Here is a 24,358-nt window from a genome sequence, read left to right on the forward strand (position 1 = left end):
ATATAGTCAAAGAGTCCTACAGCACGGAGATAGGCCCTTTGGCCCAAACTGGTCCATGCTGACCAAAATGTTCATCCACACTAACCCCATTTCCCTGCACTTGGCCTAATAGATCCAGTCAGTTCATCCTGAAGAAGGGCTGATGCCCGAAACATCGATTCTCCTGTTCCTTGGATGCTGCCTGACCTGCTGCGTTTTTCCAGCAACACATTTTCAGCTCTGATCTCCAGCATCTGCAGTCCTCACTTTCTCCTCATCAAAATCCTTCATGAAAGGGAATCCATTCCTACTGCCTGGCCTGAATTACAATTACTTAGCTAAATACCCACCGAGGTGTTCCAATCAGCTGTTCAGATTGTGTCTTTTTATTCAGTCATTGGATGTGAGCATCATTAGTCCGTCCCTAATTGCCCTTTAGGTGGGGGAGCTGTTTTCTTGAACTGCTGCAATCCATGTGCAAAAAGCCAATCAACAGTACTATTAGGGAGGGAGCTACTTCATTTTAACACTGCAACACTGAAGGAATGGTGATATATTTCCAAGTCAAGGTGGTAAGTGACTTGGAAGAGAACTTACAGTAGAAGTACTGAAGAGAATATACAGCACAGAAACAGACCCTTCAGTCCAACTCATCCATGCTGATCAGATGTCCTAAATTAATCTAGTTCCATTTCCCAGCATGTGGTCCAAATCTCTTCAAATCTTTCCTATTCATATATCAATCCAGATACCTTTCAAATGTGGTAATTGTACCAGACTCCTCATTCCATACACTCATCGTCCTCTTCATGAAAATGTTGCCTCTTAGGTCCCTTGTGAATATTTCCTTCTCATGTTACACTTATGCATGGTTAATTCTGATCTTTCTCTGCAGTTTGCTACCTTGATGCATTTTTTATGGTACGATCTGTCTGTATAGTAAGCAAAACAGTGCTGGTCACTGTGTCTTGGTACACTGTGTCCGTGTGTGTCTGTGCTAGTGTTAGAAAGAGAGAGAGAGTTATTAATGTAATTAATTGACAACAATAAATAATCAATCTGGGGGTGATTCTGTGACTCTCTGGATGATTGCTGATCTAGATAACTCCTGGTGTGACCAAGCTCTGCTCCAGATCACACTGGTATTCATCTGGCATGCTTCTGGATCACTCTGGTCATCCAGCACTGGGGGATCAAGTGCTGACCTGGACCACTCCAGGGCTGAAAGGGTAACTTTCCGAATCACTCTGGGGTGATTCCCAACCAATCTGGATCACTCTGGGGTGATGGGCTGCTGTTCCGGATCGCTCCAGGGATCAATCGGTGGTGACCCAGTGCCAATTTGGATCACTCTGGGTGTCCCCCAGATCCCATTCATGGGGGGGGGGGGGAATCCACTGAGGTAAAAACAATGACTGCAGATGCTGGAAACCAGATTCTGGATTAGTGGTGCTGGAAAGAGCACAGCAGTTCAGGCAGCTTCGAAATCGACGTTTCGGGCAAATGGGGATGATCGAGCCCCTGACTGGATTACTGTGTGTGGGGTGTGTGTGTGTGTGTGAGGGGGGGTCCTGGTCAGATTATGATCATTGGACGGTGGTGATCGAGTCCGGATCTGGATCACTCTGGGTGATCCACTGGCGCTCTGGGAGTGATCGAGTGCCGATGCGGATGACTCTGGGGGGTGACCGAGGCCGGTAGCCGATCCCTCCTGACGGGGAGTGGATGGTGTCCGATCCCGCTCGGGTGATCGGTACATCCGGGCAGTGCAGCCTCACTCTGGCGGGAAGGCGGCCCCTATAAAAGGCGGTGAGCCCGCCAGCGGCGGCCATTTGCTTTTGTGGCGCAGAGCGGGACAGCGGCAGCGTTCGGGTGAGCGGCTTCAGAGGGACAGCACTGGGTGAGGGCACACAATCAGCTCGGGGCCGCCGGCGGGTAATACAAACCGAGAGACATGTATAAAGAGAGAGAGGGGGGGACAGCACTCCGAGCTGAGGTGTTCAGTCAGAGAGAGCGATGGTGTTTTAATAAAGAGAGGGCGCCATGTTGTGCGATTGAGGGGGAGGGAAGCGTGCATTCTGTGAGGGAGGGATTTCCATCGCTGGGATTCCAGCTTACCGGCAGCTCGATGCTCTTTAGCCAGGCCGGTAGATGGTCTGGGAGGTTCCCGTCGCTCCCTCTGCTCCGGGCAGCACTGATTCCAGAGCCGTGGCTCCGGCCGCCATTTTGTTGGAGCGGGGTGGCCGCGCGCTCCCTGTAACCGCCGCTCGGTTTGAATAATGGGGGCGGCGGCTGCGGGAGTCAGCGTGTTGACGGTGCGCGGCCCCGCGGCTTTGGGGTGCGCGCCCCCGACCCCCCCCCCCCCCAAGGTGGGGGCGAGGGGAATGTGCACCGACTGAGCCCATTGTCGTCCAGTCGGATCCGTGCCCCAGCGCCTGCCCCAGTGATCACTTCAATTCCCTTCTTTAACCCTGAAGCCTGACTTGAATGCACTGATCCCCTGGAATCTCTCTCAAAGATAGTGGATAGCCTGAGGATAGTGGGGCTTTGGGGGGGTGGAGGGGTATATAGTGTATAGCCAGAGGATAGTGGGGCTTTGGGGGGAGGGGAATATAGTGTATAGCCAGAGGATAGTGGGGCTTTGGGGGGAGGGGAAGAATATAGTGTATAGCCAGAGGATAGTGGGGCTTTGGGGGGAGGGGAATATAGTGTATAGCCAGAGGATAGTGGGGCTTTGGGGGGAGGGGAATATAGTGTATAGCCAGAGGATAGTGGGGCTTTGGGGGGAGGGGAATATAGTGGATAGCCAGAGGATAGTGGGGCTTTGGGGGGAGGGGAATATAGTGGATAGCCTGAGGATAGTGGGGCTTTGGGGGGGGGGGAGGGGAATATAGTGGATAGCCTGAGGATAGTGGGGCTTTGGGGGGGGTGGAGGGGTATATAGTGGATAGCCAGAGGATAGTGGGACTTTGGGGGGGGGGGAGGGGAATATAGTGGATAGCCTGAGGATAGTGGGGCTTTGGGGGGGTGGAGGGGTATATAGTGGATAGCCAGAGGATAGTGGGACTTTGGGGGGGGGAGGGGAATATAGTGGATAGCCTGAGGATAGTGGGGCTTTGGGGGGGGGAGGGGAATATAGTGGATAGCCTGAGGATAGTGGGGCTTTGGGGGGGGTGGAGGGGTATATAGTGGATAGCCAGAGGATAGTGGGACTTTGGGGGGAGGGGAATATAGTGGATAGCCTGAGGATAGTGGGGCTTTGGGGGGAGGGGAATATAGTGGATAGCCTGAGGATAGTGGGGCTTTGGGGGGGTGGAGGGGTATATAGTGAATAGCCTGAGGATAGTGGGGCTTTGGGGGGAGGGGAATATAGTGAATAGCCAGAGGATAGTGGGCTTTGGGGGGGGGGGGGGGGGATATAGTGAATAGCCAGAGGATAGTGGGGCTTTGGGGGGAGGGGAATATAGTGGATAGCCAGAGGATAGTGGGGCTTTGGGGGGGGGGGGGGGAATATAGTGGATAGCCGGACGATAGTGGGGCTTTGGGGGGGAGGGGAAGTGGTATAGAAAGGTTTGATAGAAAAGCTAGCCCCATAATCACAGAACAAAAGGTGAAGGGACTGGGCTGGTTCTGAAGGAGGGTCACTGGTCCCCAAACGTTGAATCTTTCTGTCTACATGATGCTGCCAGACCTGCTGAGTTCTTTTGGCAATTTCTGATCATCTCTGAATGGACAGGTCCAGAGGAGATGCTAGATTAGAGAGGTGCTGGAAAAGCACAGCAGTTCAGGCAGCATCCGGGGAGCAGGAAAATCAATGTTTCGGGCAAAAGCCCTTCATTAGGAATAGAGGCAGAGTGTTTATCTCTCCACCCTGCAGGCACTCTGCCTCTATTCCTGATGAAGGGCTTTTGCCCGAAACATTGATTTTCCTGCTCCCCGGATGCTGCCTGAACTGCTGTGCTTTTCCAGCACCACTCTAATCCAGAATCCGGTTTCCAGCATCTGCAAGCCCTTGTTTTTACCCAGAGGGGATGCTGTTCATAGAATAAAACTCTTGTTGCAAATCAGAGCTCACTGTTTGAAGAGGGGCTTGAAACATTGCTTCTCTTTTCTTCCTCCACAGATGCTGCCAGAGCTGGTGAATTTCTCCAGTAGTTTGTTTCTTTCTAGTGAAGTTTGGCTTCTCTTCCCACCAGGTGTAATTTCCTTTGGTGATAAAGATCGAAACTGCACGGACTTTCAGGTATGCTATTGGCAAGTGTCTATACTATGATAGTTACCTTCACAGTGAAAGGGTAAACAAAGGGTCAGAGCTGGTTTTTAGAAGCCATGCAACAGTGTTGGTTATAAATCCAACAGAAAATTGGAAGACCTCTTTGGCAAGAATGTGGAGCTTTTGACCGCAAGTTGTTGAGACAAATAACATTACCCACACTGTTGATGGTATCAACAAACAATAGTGTTTCATTCAGCCCTTTTGAGACTGCTTCTCCACCGGTAAGATGATAGTTGATCTGATTAAAACCTCATCTGCTTTCCTTACCTGTCCCTGAATATTTTATCCTCTTGCATACAAAGTATTTGTACCAAGTATTCCACTAGAATCCAACCCATCTATCCTTTCCTCGTCTGGCGAGCTGCCTATTCCAGGGATTATAAAAGCAAAGGACTATGGATGCTGCAAATCTGAAATGAAATGGGTGTGAGAGAAAGTCCAGTTTGGTTGTATCTGTGGAGAGTGAAAGAACTAATGCTTACTCTGGAAATCATACTGGACTTGAGACAGTAATTCTGTTTTTTTTTCTCTGCAGGTGCTGCCAAATCTTCTGATTTTTTTTTTCTTCAGTTTCTCACCTAATACGTGATATTCCTGATCTTTTTCCAGTCATTATTTCTAGGTCCCTTTTGTACCCTGATGTCATTTTCATTGCTTACTTTCTTGCCTATCTGTGTCCCCTTTGTTTGCAAGCCATACTGTTTGTCCTTTCATTAAGTCATTTCAAGAATTGTAACAGTTGAGGTCTTGGCACCAATTCCATGTGCCACACCACTTACTGCCAACCAGAAAAACGTGTCTGCAGTCAGCTTCCTGTTAACCAGCCAATCTTCTATCCATGTCAATATGCTACCTCTACGTTGAGGTTATTGCAGAAAGTAATAACTCAAATCAGTTCAGAAGAGTCACTGGACCCAAGATGTTAACTCTGCTGTCTCCCCATAGATGCTGCTAGACCTGCTGACTTTCTCCACTTCTTCCCAAAATTTAAGTATTGACTTCCTTTTAGCCACAACACGTTACTTTCCCAAAGTACTCACTTGTTACTTCGTTCGAGACCTTAGAATGACAGCCATCAGGACCCAGGAAAATTAGATCACTGTTCCAATAATTTCTCTGATGACTAATATTCCTACATTCTCTCTGTTCTTCTGATTTATTGCTACATCTTTGCTCTTTCTTGTGTGTGTGTATATATGGTGAAGACTGATGCAAAATACTCCGTTCACTTGCTATCTCCATTTTTCCATTATCAATTCTTGAATTCACCTTTGATTGGACTTGTGTTTGTTTCGTTAAATCATTTTTTTAAAGTATGGTTTGAAACATTTTCTCATTTCTAGTTAGCTTTCTTGTACTATGTAGAGTGGTAACATCACTGGGCCAGTAATCCAAAGGCCTAGGTAAATACCTTGGGCGCACAGTTCAAACTTGACCATGATGGTGGAACATAATTTTAATTCCAGATTTTATGGTGACAATATATATTCTCTAGTTGAACCTCCTGTTCAAAGGCAATTGGAGATGGGCAATGAATGCTGTCCTTGGCAGTGTTACCTGCATCCTATGACTGAATCCAGAAAAAAAACTAATCTGCCTTAAATAGGTGTGCTTGCCCCCCTTCCTCATTTTTGAGAGGTGACGAATCACCCCCAACTTCCAGATACTCCCATAAGAGGAACCATCCTTTCCACAACAAGATATTCCGCTAATTCAAAATATTAATCTCATAGACTTTCTCTGAACGCCTTCCTGTACATTAACTTTTATAAGAATGGTGTTCAGTACTGAACACAGTACTCCAGATGCAATTTCACTAATGTTCTGTAAAACTGAAGCATAATCTTTGCACTTTTGCGTTCAATTTTCTTTGCAGTAAAATCTTACATTCTGTTTAGCTTTCCTGCTGTACCTGCATGTTAACCTGTGACTTGTGCAGTAGGGTACCCAGGTCTCTGCACCCTCTCTTCATTTAGGTTATGTCCATTTTGGCTGAGTATAAAAGCACAACTTCTCACTGACCCATGTTGTACTTTTTTTTGCCAGATGTTTATTTTGACTTTATATCACTTTGTAGTATCCTTGTGTCCTGTCACAGCTGTATGCATCCGTCATCAGGAAATGTAGCTAAATGCCTTTTGTTCCTTGCTCCAAATTATTTCTATAAAATTGGGAAGAGTTGTGGTCTCAACATTGACCCTGTGGCTCATGAAATTCTGCTAGCCTGAAAAAGATCTTGTTCTGTTAACAATTGTTTATTCCTATCAATGTTAACCTCAAGTCCATGCTCTCCCAATTTCCTGCAAAATCTTTGGTATCTTATCAAATGCCTTCTGGAAATGTAAATACCATACATTCGATGGTTCCCCTTTATCTACAACACCAGTTACACTTCAAAGAACTCTAAATTAAACATGATTTCCCTTGACAAAAGCATATTTGCTGTGCTTGATAACCATTGAAGTTACCCAAGTACCCTTTTCTATGTCAGACATAAAGCTACCTGGCCTGCAGCTTCTTGCTTTCTGACTCCCTTTTTGAATTTTTTTATTCGCTTGTGGGATGTTTGTTGCTGGCTGGCCAGCATTTATTGCCTTCCATATGATGTGGTGGTGCCGTTGTTGGACTGGGGTGGACAAAGTTAAAAATCACAACACCAGGTTCTAGTTCAGAAGTTTTATTTAGAAGTACAAGCTTTTGGAGTGCTGTTCCTTCATCAGATAGCTAGTGGAGCAGGACCATATGATATGGAATCTATAGCAAAAGATCAGTGTCACAAAATTAAAATGATATATTAAACAAACCCAGATTGCTATTAAGTCTTTCATCTTTTAGAATGGGTTGCAGGGTTTGGTTCATTAATATTTAAATCCCAGAACTTCTAAGTCACAGTCATGAGGTAACTTAAGGTTTTGTTTTTTTTAAAGTGACATCTCAGCTCAGATAACGCAATAAAGGTGTGAGGTTAGTGGACAATCCATTTTCACACTTTTTAATGCATTGTCTAAGCTGAGATGAATTTTATAAGAGACAAAAAACTGCAGATACTGAAATCCAGAATGCAGCAGGCTAGGCAGCATCAGGAGGTGGAGAAGTCGACGTTTCGGGTGTAACCCTCCTTCAGGACTTTTTTTAAAGCCTTGTTATCTCAGGATGTGACTTGACAGAAGTTCTGGGATTCACATTAATGAATTGATGCCTGCAACCTCGTCTAAAAGATGAAAGACTTTAACAGTCATATAGATTTGTTCAATGTATTGCATCAGTTAAATGCAATATGATATTTTGCTATAGATTCTGTATCCTATGATCCTGCTCCAGTAGCTACCTGATGAAAGCTTGTACTAAAAATAAACCTGTTGGACTAAACTTGGTATTGAGTTTTAACTTGTGCCTTCCTTATTTGCCCATGACAAAGTGGTGAACTGTTGTCTTGGACAGCTGCAGTCCATTTGCAGAAGGTTGACCTACAATGCCTTATTGTGTACAGTTCTGGTTCCATGTTGCAGGAAGAACATAACTCCGCTGGAGTGAATGCAGAATAGATTTACGAGCATGTTGCCATGGCTGGAGAACTCTAGCTGTGAGGGGAGGTTGGAATGCTTTCCTTGGAACAGAGAAAGCTGAGTGGTGACATGATTGAGGTATACAAAATTGAGAGGTAGAGTAGACAGGTGGAAACGCTCTTTGCAGAGTTGAAGAACTGAGGTTCATGGAATCCAGCAATTTCCGATCGTGTTTTTGAAAAACATTTCTGGTTCAGTGACCCTCCTCCAGAAAGCATCTGAGTTCTGAGGAAGCATCACCAGACCTGAGCCATAAACTCTGCTTTCTCTCACAGGTGCTGCCTGATCTGAGTTTTTCTAACCTTTGTTTTGATTTCCCGCATCTCTGGGTTTTTTTGTTGTTGATAGATTCAAGCTAAGTGTTAGAAGGGATATGATGAGGAAAACATTTTTTTTATAGAGAGGGTGGTGTCTGGAGTTTGCTGAATGAGTTGGTGGTGGAGGCAGAGACCCTAACTTGTTGAAAACATCCTGGAATAGGCACCTTAAGTGTTGCATGCTGAAGGATATGAGGCCATGTGCAGGAAGATGGGATTAGAAAGGGTGTCTGTTTCAGCATGGACAAATAGGCCAAATGACACACTGCTGTATTGTTTCTGTGGTTTTAAGACCATAGGATGAAATCTATTACTTCCAACAATTTACATTTATTTTTATGCTACTGGTAATTGTCATTTTGTTGACTTCCTCCTTTCTTTGCATTGACAGTTTTCTTCTGTGCATGCATTGTATGAAAGGATTGCAGGAACTGGGTCAATAACACCTAGGAAAGTTTCTGTCTCTTCAGGGAGAAAGGAGAACAATCAGAAATGGAATTTGGAGCACTATCTAGCACAAATGATCTGTCTTGTTCCACTTCAATTGTGACTTAGGTTCATTAAACAAACAACACTTAAGAATATTAACATTTTTATCTACTTTTGACATGGCACTTCACTGAAATGTATGCTTTCACTATAGCAGATGGTCAAAATGCAATGTGGTAAACTCACGTAGGGATAAAACCCAAGTCTCGTGAATGAACTAAAACTGAGCAGAAGGTTGTGTGGAGGTGATAAAATGTAAATTGTTTTACTTAGCTTTATCTTTGTTACAGTTTGTCATAATGTTTTGCAGTACAAGATAGTTTTTATGGATGTTCACATGTCACTTGCATGTTTGTGATTTCTGAAGGATAAAAACTTGGCCAGTCTGATACTGAAATCTAATTTGAGTTTGTCTATGAACCTAGCACTCATTTGAAGATAATGTACATAGCCAGTAATTTTTTTTTGTCCTGGATCGATTTGCTTCATCCCACTGTAGAACTTATTGGCTTATCCCTCTCCAGTGCCAGGAGTTATTCTCATAACAGAGCCATGAGCTCTGACATTTCCTCAAATAATTAATATCATATTCATTTGTCATTTTATAACTGGATAATGGATGAATATGGTTGCATCAACATGGCAGGAAAGGTGTTATTCATTACGTGGATTAATGTTAGTTGTGTTTTGACTTCTGTAGGTGACCGTCACAATGGTGGAAGCAGATCGTCCTGGAAAACTCTTCATTGGCGGTCTGAATACCGAAACAAATGAAAAGGCACTTGAAGCAGTATTTGGCAAATATGGAAGAATAGTAGAAGGTATGTATCTGAAGTACAAAACTTGAGTTGGCTTCCCTGCTTAAGCATTTTGCCAAAATCTTAAGACCAAAATGGTGAAGAACTTAAATGCAGTTTAAAAACAAGCCAGGTACAAAAGTTAGCATATTGATAATGGACTTTGTCTGTGTGGAGGGAAAGTTGCAAGAGTAATTTGTGTAACTTTTGGTTTTGTTATTTGTGCTTTTATGCTGACCTAAAAGTTTGTGCTGCCTTAAATTGTGCTGAGTGCAGTTAGTTGTGAAAATCCTGGTAATTTTTTTCTTTTTAGTTCTGCTGATGAAAGACCGTGAAACAAATAAGTCAAGAGGTTTTGCTTTTGTTACCTTCGAAAGTCCAGGAGATGCAAGGGATGCAGCAAGGGATATGAATGGAAAGGTGAGATGATAGAAATGTCTGCTTCTAACTTTGTGACAAATAGTTTAATGGGGACTACCTAGCTGTTGTAAGTTGTCAAAACTATTGACTGGGCTTTTGTTCCAATGTCAGTATAAACAAGTGATGGGTATACAAAATAAATGTAGGTGATGGTGTATGATTTGTATGCACCTCCTGTTTTAAACAAGCAAATAGATATTGTATCTTTCTTGCTTTGTAACATCAAGATTTTTTTCTCATTGCTCAAACAATTTTAATATGTGAAAGTGTGTAAGAACACCACTCCTCTGGCTGCTAAAAGGGTGTGATTGGCCATCAATATATCTGCAAAGCTATCCTGAGGTTTGACAGTGTAGTCATTGAATCTGCCAGTGAAGTATTTCATAATTTTGTGATCTTGTTGTGGACTTCAATAGTTTTGTCTTAAGGAAATGTGATTTAGTTGGTATTTATTAACTAGTTCTACTACTTTAATATTGTGCTGAAATACTTAGAGATACTTAGAAATACTTTGCAACTTCCATTGTGTAAAGTTGGAGCAGTGATGACTTCACTAGCACTGATCATCAGAGCTGAAGTTACCTTTCCTCTAAGAAGTCCTGAGCTTTACTACACAACTGGAATTGTATCCAGAAAGGGTTTGTGCCACCAAGATTTGTGGTTCATGTGGTGTTTTTATATTACTGACTGCAACTTTTCAAATGCAGTGAATGAAAATCTATCTGTACTTGGCAGAAATCTACACATGACATATCTTTAATGTAGGTAGAGCTCACAATAAAACTGACAGGTCCCATTTTAACAGGCCTAAACAGACAGGGCAGTCAGGTTTGCACAGAGGACACTGAAAAATGTATTAATTGACAAATCCTTTGGTAAGACTTATCTAGTCTACCTCATTCACAGTTGTCACCGTTGGTGTTTTTTAAAACACCTGTGGTTCTGTAAAGCAAATCACCATTCACCTGACCTGTGGTCATAAAAATTGGATCCTTTCGTGACTTGGTTCCAATGCAAAAGGCAGGGCTCTACTTGAGACTCTGGTATAATTTATAGTTTGTGCCTCCTGATCACAATTGACCCTACTTCAAGCACCCTTTTTAAGTTGAATCCAGTCCTGAGTGCACTACAAACATTTTTATTACTCCCTCTCAATTTTTTTAAAGTCTTTGGATGGAAAACCCATTAAAGTAGAGCAAGCTACTAAACCAGCATTTGAAAATAGTGGACGACGTGGACCACCCCCACCCCCAAGAAGCCGTGGTCCTCCTAGGGGGATTCGAGGTGGAAGAGGAGGTAGTGGAGGAATGAGAGGTCCACCTCAAAAAGGTAAATACCTGAAACAAACAATCTGTCAATCTGTAACATTACAAGAGGAAAGTAGCAAAATCTATTGCACTCCTGTGTCTAGACAGTCACAATAACTACACTTTTCAGATCCAGTCTGAAACTGTATTTTGAAGGAGAGAAATCTAAATTTTTGATTAGTGGAAAATTTAAGCTAAGGGTGGGGAAATGGAGGATAGAACCGGTGACACTAGTCTATTTCCGGTCAGTCCTACTTGCTTTTAGGACTTTAATACAAGGGACTTGAGCCACTGTTGAGATTTTTATCTTAAATGTAGTAGTACTAAGTTCTGTCTTTTTGATGTTTATTGTACAATTTGGTCCCACTTAAAACAAGTCTTTAGAATTTGAGATAAATGTAGGTTTGCAGCCATGTGTGTAACTGCACTGTATCAGTGGTTACAGTGAAAATAGTGTATCCATTGCATTTTAAAATAATTTCATCTAGAACTTCGCAGCGTTCTAGAAGAAGTGAAGCATGTCCTAAGATACAGGTTACTGATATCTCCATGATCCTTGCCGACACAATTCCACTAATTCACATTGGAGAGTCTGTATCTTGCCTGTTCAGTCATGTTCCATTGTAATGTCTACAGCATCTGCTGTTTCAGTATATGCTATGTTTACAAAAAATTGCGATTATTGCATTGTTGATGGCACAAGTAGATTTTGCCACGCAGGTGAGCACGGTGAATGGATTCAGGAGATAGAACAGTGCTACCTTAAGAGGAATGTACATTTCTTTAGGAGTCCTGACCCACGAGATGATATGGGAGCATACTCTGGTAAGTTTGATAATATAGCTTTAGCACAGTGTTGTCCAATATGTCAGCCATGTGGCGAAATGAGCATCCAGATGTGGTGACTTTAAACGTACCAAATAGATTAATGGACAGTCATTGGCATGTGATGTACTTTGATTTTGTACATGTGGTAAAAATAAGATGGAGTGAGTTTTTTTGAGTGCTATAGTTTTTTTGTTACTAATTGCTGGGAGATGTGCAAGTACATGTGCATGTGAATATATTTACCTTGAATATGCAAATGGAGATTCCTGACTAAAATTAATGCATGCGGTTAAATGTCCTGTGGCTAGTCAGTGATTTCTATTGGACAACACTGCTTTAGTACCAACTGGAAAATGTATCTGTAAAGCAATGGAAACAATTTTATTTTATGGATCATAGATGACCAGATATGGTCATGGACCTGATTTTGTACTTTGATTATTTTATTTGATTGCTAACTAATTTCAAACACATCATAGCAACACATTTTATTTAAAGACTTGTAGATGCAATGAGGAAAATGTATTGCTGAGGAAAGGTATGCTTTTGTGAAAGGTTTTCAACTTGTGCTCATCATGATGGTTTCCAAAAAGTACCAAATTAAAGGAAAAATGCCACATTCCCAGTGCTGATTGATTGGCAGGTGAACTCTGAGGTATTTCCATGATGAATGCACCATACTAATACACAGGACTCTGTTCTTTGCAAACGGAACATATAGACAATGTGCTTGTTTCAACTTAAAATGGATGACAGCCATTGTTTAGTTCATTGGTCAAGGCGTTGCCTAAATAATGTTTGGCAGTTGTCTGTCAGCCATTGTTTATTGGTGCATCTACCAGTGAGTTCACTCACCAACCAGTTAGATCTGTCTTATGCAGTTTAAATATTTTTGCTTTGGTATGTCTTGTGAATTGTCTTGAGTACAATTTGGAAAAAATGACTTTTTGCAGCAGTACTCAATTTTGTATTATTAAAGGAAAATTGTGCTATTTTGTGTTTCTTTAAAATGATTTTTTATTCAGTCTATGTAATTCGTGAAATACTTGTGTTAGGAGTTTTGAACTTAATACAGTAAATTAGCTATGGTTAGGCATGTTTACAAATCAGGAAATGTAGAAACTATGTTGAAAAACATTTTTAAGTCTCCTTTATAAACTCCTGTGTTCTGAGTATTTGGAAGTGGAACTTTAAAATGCAAAATGTACCTAATATGAGCAAATAGCTACAAGTGTTTCTTTTTTATTAAAAGTCTCCTCCAGAGGACCACCACTGAAAAGGGGTCCCCCAGGGCGTGCAAATGGACCACCACCTAAAAGGCCCCTTCCTTCAGGACCAATGCGGAGTGGAGGAATGGGCGGAAGAGGAAGTGGGTCAAGAGGTAAAAATTATTCCACCAAGTTAGATTTGGATTTTTCCAGTTTTCAGTTGTTTTGGTGACCCTGTGTTTTTTTTTCTCCTAGGACCTCCCTCACGTGAAAGGGACAGTTATGGTTCACCACCTTCTCGTAGAGAGATGATGCCCTCCAGAAGGGATGATTATATGCCAAGAGATGATTATTACAACAGCAGAGACAGGTAATGTTTTTTCACTCTGAAGTAGATAGTTGAAAGAAGGCATGATTTTGTAATGCCATTTGAGGTGCTTGCCTTGCAAAGACGTCACTTAAATTTGTGCCCTTTGGAGCTGACCCATTAGCATAAATTGGATGAGTGGTCTGCCTACTGCAGCAATTAGTTTGTTTTTCAGTAGAACTGGAGTCTTCCAGTACAATTGTTGTGATAGCTGGAGGCAGCTGACTGTGTATATATTAAACATTAAAAATCCAGCTTGTTATTGCTGGCCTTTCAATCCTAGACTAATGTGGAGGAGCCAGTGTTGGACTGGGGTGGATAAAGTTCAAAATCACAATACCAGATTATTGTTGAACAGGTTTATTGGGAAGCACAAACTTTTGGAGCACTGCTGTACACCTGATGAAGGAACATTGTTGGACCAAACCTAGTGGTGCGTGATTTTTAACTTAATCCTAGATTGGAGTATGGCCTAAACAGCTTTTGTTTGGTTCTAATGACATGATGACTGAAACACAAGCATGCAAATGTTTCAGAATCTAATTAGGCAAAAAAGAAACATCAGTTTAAAACTCTTTTGAACTACTTACACAGGAAAGTTTAACTTGAGCACTCCTTGCATTTACCATAAAAATCCCTCATGGTGTCCAAACAGCAGTGCCTGTACCATACTTGCATCAGAGTGCTTTCTGTAATATTTTGATAGTTTACAGAAACTGACTTCAAGGTTGGAAATGTTGATTAAATTCTTTCAGCAATCTTCTGTGTTTTATCCCAACGCTTGTGGCTTGGAACTTGGTAAGTCATAAGGTAATCTAGATTTACTATGTGCCCCCCTTCTCAGTAGCACTACTATCTACATGCATTTCCATCCAAGGATTTCACAGTTAGCCGAAACAGTGAAACTGAAGATCTCCCTTCAACCTATGGGTATGTCCCATGAGTTTTAAAAATACTCCCGGTCAAGAATTATCTAACAATAAACAGTCCATCTAGCTACCAAAATAGCCCTCTAACTGTTTGTTTGAAAATAAATCTACGGAAACTTTTGGCTACAGAAAACTGCAGATGTTGGAAATCAAAGCAAACACTTATGGAGGAACTATCTCTGGCAGCATCTGTGGAAGAGAAGAGGCAGAGTTAACATCCAATGACCCTTCTGAACACTTTAAAAGAAGGGTCACTGTATCCTCTGTTAACTCACTAACTCTGTGGTGAGAAGGCAACTTCTCTAGCAATTACTGTCGATTATTGGTTCCACACTCTTGTTAGCATGTTGACTGCTGAAGTAAAGATGGCAAATGCTAAAAGGTTTTAGTTGATTTAGCCATCATTCCCCTCAGGAGTTGAGCTAAATTATTTTCTTCCGTCAAGTCCAATTATGGGTTTTTTGTAGGTTTGAATATTAAGTAAAAATGCCTTGAGTCCTTCTTCAGTGCAGAAAGAGGCCATTCAGCTCACCCTGCTGTCTGCATCAGTTCTTTAATTTAGCATAACGTGATGTCCACAGATTTCTTCACATGGGTGTTCCCATAAAAGTATAGCTATTAGTAGTCTTGTGTGCCAGAGCAGTTTGTGCTCTTGACTGGGTTTTAGTGATTGCTTTTTCAAAAAATTAAAATGCTTTTTAGAAAACTGTTAACATGACAATTATTTCTCGAACATAAAGTACAGCAGGGGAACAGGTCCTTGACCCACTGTCTGTGCTGACCATGATATCCCAAAGTAATCCCATCTGCTTGTATGTGTGCCTGTTCATGTATCTGTCTAAATGCCTCCTTAAATTACTATTGTATCTGTTTCTACTGTCTTCCCAGCAGCATGTTCAGGGCACCTACTGACGTTTCTGTAAATTCTTTTTTACGAAAAGCTTTCCTTGCACATCCTTTAAACTCTCCCATCTGCCACCTTTGAATTGCACTGCCTGATGAAACCATAGTTCAGTTGATGCCTCAATTTGAGGATTTTGATGGAGAAATCAATTGGACGACTGTGCAAAAAATGTGACAGTGGATCCAATTTCTAGAGTTTTAACAGGGCAGTAGTAGATAGAGTGGCCTAATTTGTAACAAGTTTTTGATATTTACTGGAGAATGGGAGGCAAGAAGAGTTCAGCATGACTTAAACCAGCTTTTGCTTGAAATTGCTTATTGAACATTTTGTTGATATTTCTACTTTGGGGTAGTTTGTCCAGTTCATTGAGGTTAATGCCCAGAATCAGCTATGTATTAGCTTCTAAACATTTTAAAATGCTATGGATATCGTATGGACTGATATTTGAAGCTAAATTTTTTTTTGCTGACTTGAGCTTTTGATTTCAACTTTCTGGACATTTTTATTTGTGCCTTACTATTCATTTTCTTTCCTATCCCAATAATTACCTTGTGGTCATCTTTTACTTTGCAGTTATTCTAGCAGAGATTATCCAAGTTCTAGAGATTCAAGAGATTATGGTCCACCACCAAGGGACTCCTACAGTTCTCGAGAATATTCTCACTCCGGGCGTGATGATTATGGCTCACGAGGATACAGGTAAGAGCTAAGGCAGAACTAGCAATTTTAGGTATTAACTTGGTAGTTCAATAACTTTAATTTTAAATAATTCCAATGGCTGGTTTCTATTTTAGTGATCGTGATGGGTATGGTGGACGTGAACCACGTGACTACTATAATGATCGCCCAAGTGGTGGCTCTTACAGAGATTCCTATGATGGCTATGGTAAGGTGGCAGCTGATTGTGTAGTGTCACTATTCTGTTCAATTATAGAATTAGTTAACTTGGTATAACTTTTAATTTTGGATGGTTTCATCTTGCATAAACTGTTCAGTGAAAAATGTCTTTGAACCTCAAGCAGTTTATTTCTACAGTGATAAAACACAGTTGAAAGCAAATGAGTTGAAATCCACAGCAAAACAAATGAACTTCAAACAATGCAAGCTTGCTGATGAGCAATATCCATCAAACAAAATGCCTAGCCACTTAAGAAAATGCATATTCAACTATATAATCAAATAAAATCAGTAACATGTGCACACCAAAACCTAAAGGCTGGAAATATTTCTGCATAACCTTCCCATTCGTTTCTGGAAGAATGACAATGTGAGACACTACCAAAATGAGTTAGTCTTACATTTCAAAAACTTCATTGCTTTGTCAAATGGTACCCAGTATTGGGAGCATCCCACTGCTGCATCACTCAATGCTGCAAATGCAGTCAGTGTTTAAATGCAAATTTCAACAAAGCTGCAGTAAATGAGTAGATCTTATAAAATGTAAGGAATATTTCAAACGTTTCCATATGACCTGACCATTGACCCTGCAGGTAACTCACGTGGTGCTCCACCTGCACGAGGGCCCCCACCATCTTACAGTGGAAGTGGTCGTTATGATGACTACAGCACCAGTTCTCGGGATGGATATGGTGGAGGCCGTGATAACTACAGAAGTGAGACTTACTCAAGTAGCCGCAATGATCGTGTTGGTAGGCAAGATAGAGGCCCAGCTATGCCAATGGAAAGAGGCTATCCCCCACGTAACTCGTACAACAGCTCGAGCCGTGGAGGAAATCGTGGATCTGGGCGCGGTGGGAACCGCTACGACAGGGGCAGTGGCCGAAGCAGATACTAAAACTGAACTTGATATACCATGGACCAAAAAAAGCCCTTGCTCTTAGTGCTTTTTTTCCCTTACTGAAACACAGACAAAATTTGAGGTGAAAGGACTGTCAGGTGCTTTCCATGCAAGCAGATTTTGAAAACTTTAATTTTGGTTTGCTGTTTCATGTTAGTTTCTTGTTTTTTTAAAAAAAAGTCAGTTTGTACATTCTAGTGGGAATGGTGCAGAGACTGGTTAAAGATGGAAAAAAAAAGTTAATGTTATAACAGTGCTACTGTCTGTGGCTTTCTCCATACATAAATATGGATATATAGAAATAGATCTTGCTTTGTTGCACCAGTGCTATTGTGAAATAAAGACTGAAACCTTTTCAGTGAAACCTGTATGTTTTTTAAGCAAGCTGCTTTTGGGTGGGAAATGCAAAAGCAAATCATGTTAGCCTGGTTTTTACAAGTGGGAAGGAAAAAATGTCCAGACAACACAATACACCAAAGAGCAAGAAATGGCGATGACCGGTCATTAATTGCCCAATGAAACATTGCAATTTCAAAATATGCCAGTTATGTTTCAGTCTCCTCCAGTTCCAGATCACCATTCAACTTCTCAACTCCAGTCACAGCTGACTCTGAAGCAAGCTGGCTTTTTAAAAAAAATCAAATCGTCAGCAGTGAGTATCTTAAAGTGTTTTGTTTTTAAGTTCTGGCTTAAAATGGATACAAATCGTAAATTTCCCAAATGTCGTTAAAACACTTTTATGACTCAATTTTCTGAAAGTGTAGTGTCTCACCTTTAAAAGGAATTTGCTATGGTTTTAAGAATTAAGCATCAAGATCTGCAATGGCCTGTCACTGTTCAAAAGTTGGAGACTTAAAGACAGTTGAATCTAGAACATTCTCAGCCGATTCAAAGGGCCATTTTAATGTGAAAAGAACAACTCTGGTAAGCAACGCAACCTTATTTTGTTAACCTACTAAATGAAACCTGTGGTTACATAAGGAAGCACATCGTTCACCAATTAATACTCCATGTTGAATTTAAACAGAAAAGTGGAATTATGTAGGTAATGAGCAAACAATTTTAAATTACCTACTAAATGAAATACGATTACATAAGGAAGTGCATCGTTCACTCAACATAACTCCATGTTCAGTTTAAACAAAATGGAATTGTATAGGTCCAGCAGCAAATCCTTTTTAAGTTACCTACTAAATGAAACCTGTTTCTTAAGGAAGCCCATCGATCACCAAATATAACCATTCTCCTGTTCGAATTTTAAAAATGAAATGGAATACTGTATGCTATCTCAAAACTGAAACCTGTGAAACATTTTCTGAACCACGTTGGACAAGCATTCAGCTGCAGCACTGGACTGGATGGCCAATGGAAAATGTAAATTGAGATTTATTGTTTTCTTTTAAAAATTAACATTTTAATCTAGAGGTGACTGAATTAAAGGTAGTTGGATTTGTCATGCAATGTAAGCTAATAGGAATATTTATTTTACAGGGTGAGCATATAGAATCAAATTGCTTTTGGAAGTAATGGAATTCTATGCAAGTTGGAGCTTGTACCTAAACCTACAGAGTGAAGATAACTAACCAGGTACACTTACCTTTGTGTATGGCTTCTGTGTGCCTTCTGCTCTTGAAGGCAAGGTTAGAAGTCACATGACACCAGGTTATGGTCCAACAGGTTTATTTGAAATTAATTTGAAATAAATTAATTAATAACTTTGAATGTGGCTTGTACAATTGCAACATTTAAGAGGCATTTGGATGGGCATATGATTTGGAAGGGGTTTGGAGGGATATGGGCTGGGTGCTGGCAGTTGGGACTAGATTGGGTTGGAATATCTGGTTGGCATGGACAGGTTGGACCGAAGGGTCTGTTTCCATGCTGTATATCTGACTGTCCTGATGTCATGTGGCTTCTGACCTTGTCTACCAGCACCTCCATGTTTCTGAGGCAGGGTGGCAGTAAAGCTTCAAAATAAATTTTTAGGATTGGAAGCCTGCCTTTCAAATCTCTTGATTATTCTATATTGCTGAGTGTTCAATTTAATCAGCGCAGAACGGTTTTATGGGATTGTGATGTGAAATGGAGTTATTGTAGAGTTCAGCTAAGTTTTTATTGAACTGGTTTGACCATTCAGTGATTAGTATCGTTTACTTTTGTGTAAGGAGTTTTGAGGAAACAGTTTGAGTAAGCAGTTAAATTCCAATGTCTAAAGGTGGACTTTTTGAAAGGAATGTCTTTGTTTTGGCATAATTACTGCAGAATGAAAACTTGATGTTTTTACCAGAACTGTGACCACCTTAGACCAATGGCCATTAAAAATCAAGATATAATCTAACCAAATTTCAGCCCACTGGGATTTTGGCTGACAAATTGCTGACAGCAACAGTCAGAGAAGATCTGTTAAACAGGTGTGGTTTGCATAGAAATTGAGCAGGTACCAATCCTTTGGAAAGTTATTGCAACTCAAATTCTGTGCTTGCAAGGTCGTCAAAATACTGAGATGTGGAAACTTGTTTCCAATTACTTCAAATAGATGGTAGAGATTGACTTGTGGCTTTATTGCAAGCAATGGAAGGTTTCCTCCGTCTTTTTAAAGCTGAAATCTCAAGTCTAGATAAGTTTGCTAAGCAGCCACAAGACTTTGGGCGCCATTGTCACTTTCAAAGCCAGTGTTTCCAATAATTAATCTGTTGCCCCCATGTCAAAGTTCTTTTGGTAAATTAGTCAAGAGCAATTTTGAAATCAATCGATGGATCACAGGTTGTTAAACTGTTGACTGAATTTCCAAGAAGTTGCATGACTTCTCCTGCGATAAAAATGCTATTTTTAGTCCAGATGACTTAATATTTACCAGTTTTCACAGTCCTAAAAGTGATAACTACATATAAATATGGACTAAGGTGATCTTCCAAAACTTCACTTGTGCCAATGTTGAGTCTACTTCCCTTCTTCAGCTAAGTCTATATCTTTGCAGCACTCCTGGCTGCTGTCCAACACTAACCCTAAGTTGAAATCATTCTAAACTCTGCCCTTTTGTTAACTTGAATCTCGTGTTTGTCCATGTCAGTTCCCATGTGAGCAACACCTTGGTTTTAAAATTGTATCTGAAGCACCTTGGACACTTACATTTAAACCTGATATGAATAAAACTTCAGTGTAAAATGTGATTTTGATATACTTCAAAGAACATTAAAAGGCTGGCACAACAGGCAGATGTGGCATATTTAAATTCAATAAAGAAGCATGAAGTGGTACTTTTTTAGGGAGGAAGAATGGGGAGATCTTACCAGAGAGGCTGTAACTGAGCTCTCAATTCCCATGTGTGGAAACTAAAAGTAGACAGTGCTGTTTGTGAATGTGATTAAGGTAAACTGTTCTTGGGTTCTACAAATTAAAATTAAAACTTACTCTTTGGCTTTGACTAGAGAAGTTCAGTTCTGGGCCCCACATTAAGGAAGAACGTATTGGTGTTAAAGAGGATACAGCATATAGTTAGGTGAGTATTTTCAGTTACATTGATGGATTGGAGAACATGGCCTGTTTTAGGAAGAGCTGAGAAGTTATTTGATAGGGTTGTTTATGTAGGAAAGATGGTGTGGAAAAGCCTTGAGATAGTGGCTTGGAGTGATTAGACACGCAGCAAGCAGATTTAATCATGGTTTAAGGTTGGAGAGCTGGGGGGGTGGTCTGTGCAGTCGTAGAAGAATTCGAGGGAATGCAAGTTGTGCTGTGTGAATTTACTGTGGAACAGTCCAGATCAAAGTGCTTCACACCTGAGCATTTGGGTGCTGCAGAAGGATGGGATGGCAGATTCAAGACCTTTTTTGATCTGATTATACCAAGTCAATTACTTTACAACAGTATTCTACTGGTTCTGGAGAATATTTACTATATTTTTTGCTTCTAACAAGAATTTGTGGCTATCTCATGAACAAATTTTGCCAAGGTAAAGTTGGCAGGGAGTGTTGAATGTCTTGGCCATGATCTTGTGACTGTGTGGTGTTCTTATGAAACCATATCCCCATGGAAGATGCTAAGCAAAGTGTGGGAAAAAGAATTGGATACCAAAAGGCAAATTTTGTTCTGAGGTTTTAATAGATCTCTGTGCAGGATAATTGTGTGGTCTAACATAGACATGTCAACTGTTAGACTTAATCTTGACTTGTTTTGCAGATCAAAATAACATCTGGATTGGAACAGCATGGTTGTCAAAGGACATCCAACAAACAACTGAGCAGTATGGTGTATGCAGCTGTGAAATTTTGAATAAAATCAAAGCATAAATGCTCACTAATTATGATGTGTATATTTTGTCATACTAAATTTGTCATACTAGTAGATGTTAAAGAGCAGGTAAATTATTTTAACTGCTACCGTGATGAATGGAAGTACAAATGCTTACAAACATAGGCCTGCTGTGTAACCTGAAGTGAATTTTTATAAAGACAAGGGAGAAGAAACTCTATTGGAACATTGGAACATGAACTGGTTGGACTAAATGGCCTATTTCTATCCGATAAATAAAGGGTATTGACATAGTAATGCTGAGGCTGTTACCTTAGCTGCAGAATCTTTAACAATCTCATAACGAGGGTAATTGGTTTAGCTGGATTGTTGGTTTGCAGAGCAGTGTTTTGCAAACAGCGAGGGTTCAATTCCCATTACCATCTGTTTGAAGTTACCATGAAGGACTCTACTCCTCAACCTCTCTTCCCTTGCCTGAGGTCTGGTGGCCCTCATGTTAAATCACCATCAGTTGCTTCTCTCTAAAAGACTATGGTGACACAAAATCTGAGTTAGATGAGAAATTTCTTTTCCCCACCCCATTCCTGTCTTAGAAGGTGATTGTGCTCCACGACTCTGCCCAGGTCTCTTGATTTTTAGAACTATTGGCTGTTTTATTTGAAATTGAAGTAATTGAATCTCTGCACCATTGCCAGAAGGGTACTGGCTAATTACTACCTTGGTCAGATCTCAAAGATGTCAGCGGAGTAGTCAATGAACAAGCTGTGTACCAATACTCAGTTTGAGTGCCTGGACCATTCAGCTCCAGCTGTTTTTTGCCTGATGACAAATGTGCAAAAAGGTTAACTTTAAAATTATGGGATGCCCTTAACATAAAGGCAGCATTTTGCAAGAGTGGCATAAAGAAACCTGAATGAAGTTGATTTGGAATTAGACAAACCCTTCCCAGATGGAGTCATACCGAGGACGAGGGAAGATGATTGCCTTTCAATTCCCCACTTCTGCATGGGGATGTGGCTGCTGGAAGTCTTTAAAGCAAAGTTCAATCAAGTGTAACAGCTTCAATCAGGGTGTTGTCAAGTTTAGGAATATTTACTCCTCCACTCTACCCTCCCCACCCTACCCCACAAAAAAAGCTGTTTTAATGAAGCAGACTAGGACAACCATGCTGATTTTCAAGTTAATTGACAAAAGAATGCCTGGAACTAATGCCACAATGACCAAGAATAAAGTTTTTGAACATCCTTTGACACTGTCAAACTCCCCTACTGTGAAAAGCCTGGTGGAGTGGTTACCACCTAAATACAAAAGACAGGTGCTTTGTCTTAATTGGATGTTTTGAGCACATAAAAGGGAGGCTACACTGATCTTTATGCTCCAGTTCTGTCTCAGCTGGAATATAGTTCCATCCTGTTTACCACTCAAGCACCTTCATCTCTCCCACTGAGGAGATTTCCCAGATTGGTCGATTTTTGTGAGGGTTCAATTTGAGGGGGTGGGTTTGTTCTCTGGAAGGAAAGGAGATTTGATGTTAGATGCTTACAATTAACAAAGTAAAGATGGTACAATGGTAGCAAATCCTTTAAATGAGAGCACTGAAAGGTGAATTACTTCAAATGAAAACTGAAAGAGAACCTGAAAAGCTTGCCAGACTACTGCAATATGAATGAATGGAGCTGATAGTTTGCTGTATCGGAGAGCTAGCTCTAGGTTCTGTGGACTGATTTTTAATCAGTGCTGTAACTTCATCGAAGTCGAGCTAGGAGTACTGCAGTGAAAACCTAAATTGTTCTAACATGCACAAGGAACATGTTATAGAATCCTCTCCAATTGCATGGATGATGATACCTCTTTTGAGGATAAACTCTCTGGTGGCTCAGCAAAATCCACTGCAGTGGGTCTTAAACAGTCTACTGCATAGAATACAATCAATACTTCTGTTTAACACACCATCCTGATGTGAGCTTGGTTTTTCTGGAGGGTCTTCTAGCAAGGCTCCATCATTAAATGTGAACTGTTGTCCTGAATAGTTCTTGAGATCAAAGTCTAGATCTAAATCTGTTACTACTTCATTGTGTATTTGCTGTAGTTTCATATGAAAGTTTTCAAAATTCCCATGAACTCATTGGCAGGAATGGTATTTATCAAAAGTCTACTGTTTAAAAAGGTGCCTGACCCAAGTAAACAAAGTTATTTGATATGCAAGTGAAGATTAATATTGATTGAAAGGGAATTGATAACTTAAGGTGGAGGTTAACTCTAAATCTAATCTCTTTTGGGATACCAAAACATGCCATCTATTTGGGTTGTATTTCTGTTTACCAGGAGGGTACTGGAAAAGCACAGCCGGTCAGGCAGCATCCAAGGATCAGGAGAATCAATGTTTCGGGGCATTCCTGATGGAGGGCTTTACCCCAAAATATCTCTTCCCTTGCTCCTCGGATACTATCTGATCGGTTATGCTTTTCCACGACCACACTCTCAACTCTGATCTCCAGCATCTTCAGTCCTAACTTCCTCCTCTTCTGTTTATCATACTGCATTTTAGTTTGTGGCATAATTTAAATACTTTACCTGTACACTCTTATGTAAATAAAATGTTGAGTAAAAGTGTGTCTTGACTTCAATCTCATTTGCAATCAGTTTGACTTAAATAATAAATGTTGTCTTGAAGCCAGTTTTGTTTTAATATTAATTTTGAGTAATGCAAGGCATCCTGCATGCTTTTGACCCCCTCCCCCCTTTGTGCACTGTTGCTTCATTTGACTTTTCTTCCATTCAACTTCTAGCCTGCTTGAGGCTAGCTGTGGACTTGCTGAAGCTGTAATGCAGGATTACTTGTTTGCAAAATGTGATACAGGGCTAAGTGACACCACAATCTACAGAGCCAATTTCAGTTCTGCTAGTTGTGCTGTAATCGAGCAC

At 40.9% G+C, this 24,358-nt stretch overlaps 1 protein-coding gene and 1 non-coding gene across 7 annotated transcripts; both read left to right on the top strand.

The window, feature by feature from the left end:
• Positions 1 to 1,735: 1,735 nt before the first annotated feature.
• On the top strand, positions 1,736 to 24,043 carry rbmx (RNA binding motif protein X-linked). 6 transcript variants are annotated; one of them, XR_011964154.1, is made up of 13 exons: positions 1,778 to 1,879; positions 4,103 to 4,222; positions 9,328 to 9,448; positions 9,738 to 9,844; positions 11,011 to 11,173; positions 11,872 to 11,976; positions 13,232 to 13,360; positions 13,443 to 13,557; positions 15,961 to 16,086; positions 16,182 to 16,273; positions 18,677 to 18,772; positions 20,614 to 20,684; positions 21,362 to 24,043. XR_011964154.1 is itself a non-coding variant. In XM_072595633.1 (11 exons), the coding sequence occupies exons 2-11, from the start codon at positions 4,103 to 4,105 to the stop codon at positions 17,180 to 17,182; spliced, it is 1,383 nt and encodes a 460-aa protein (XP_072451734.1). In that variant the 5' UTR covers positions 1,736 to 1,851; the 3' UTR covers positions 17,183 to 17,549. The 6 variants fall into 6 exon arrangements, 4 of the variants coding, with proteins under 4 accessions (XP_072451734.1, XP_072451732.1, XP_072451735.1 ...); XR_011964155.1 differs by lacking the exon at positions 20,614 to 20,684; XM_072595633.1 differs by lacking the exons at positions 18,677 to 18,772; positions 20,614 to 20,684; positions 21,362 to 24,043 and adding an exon at positions 16,878 to 17,549 and having other exon boundaries at positions 1,736 to 1,851.
• Positions 10,383 to 10,451, top strand: LOC140496132 (small nucleolar RNA SNORD61). Its single transcript, XR_011964177.1, has one exon. It is a non-coding gene; the product is annotated as a small nucleolar RNA SNORD61 (small nucleolar RNA).
• Positions 24,044 to 24,358: the final 315 nt, after the last annotated feature.

The sequence above is a fragment of the Chiloscyllium punctatum genome, chromosome 25, assembly GCF_047496795.1.
Source record: "Chiloscyllium punctatum isolate Juve2018m chromosome 25, sChiPun1.3, whole genome shotgun sequence".
NCBI lineage: Eukaryota > Metazoa > Chordata > Chondrichthyes > Orectolobiformes > Hemiscylliidae > Chiloscyllium > Chiloscyllium punctatum.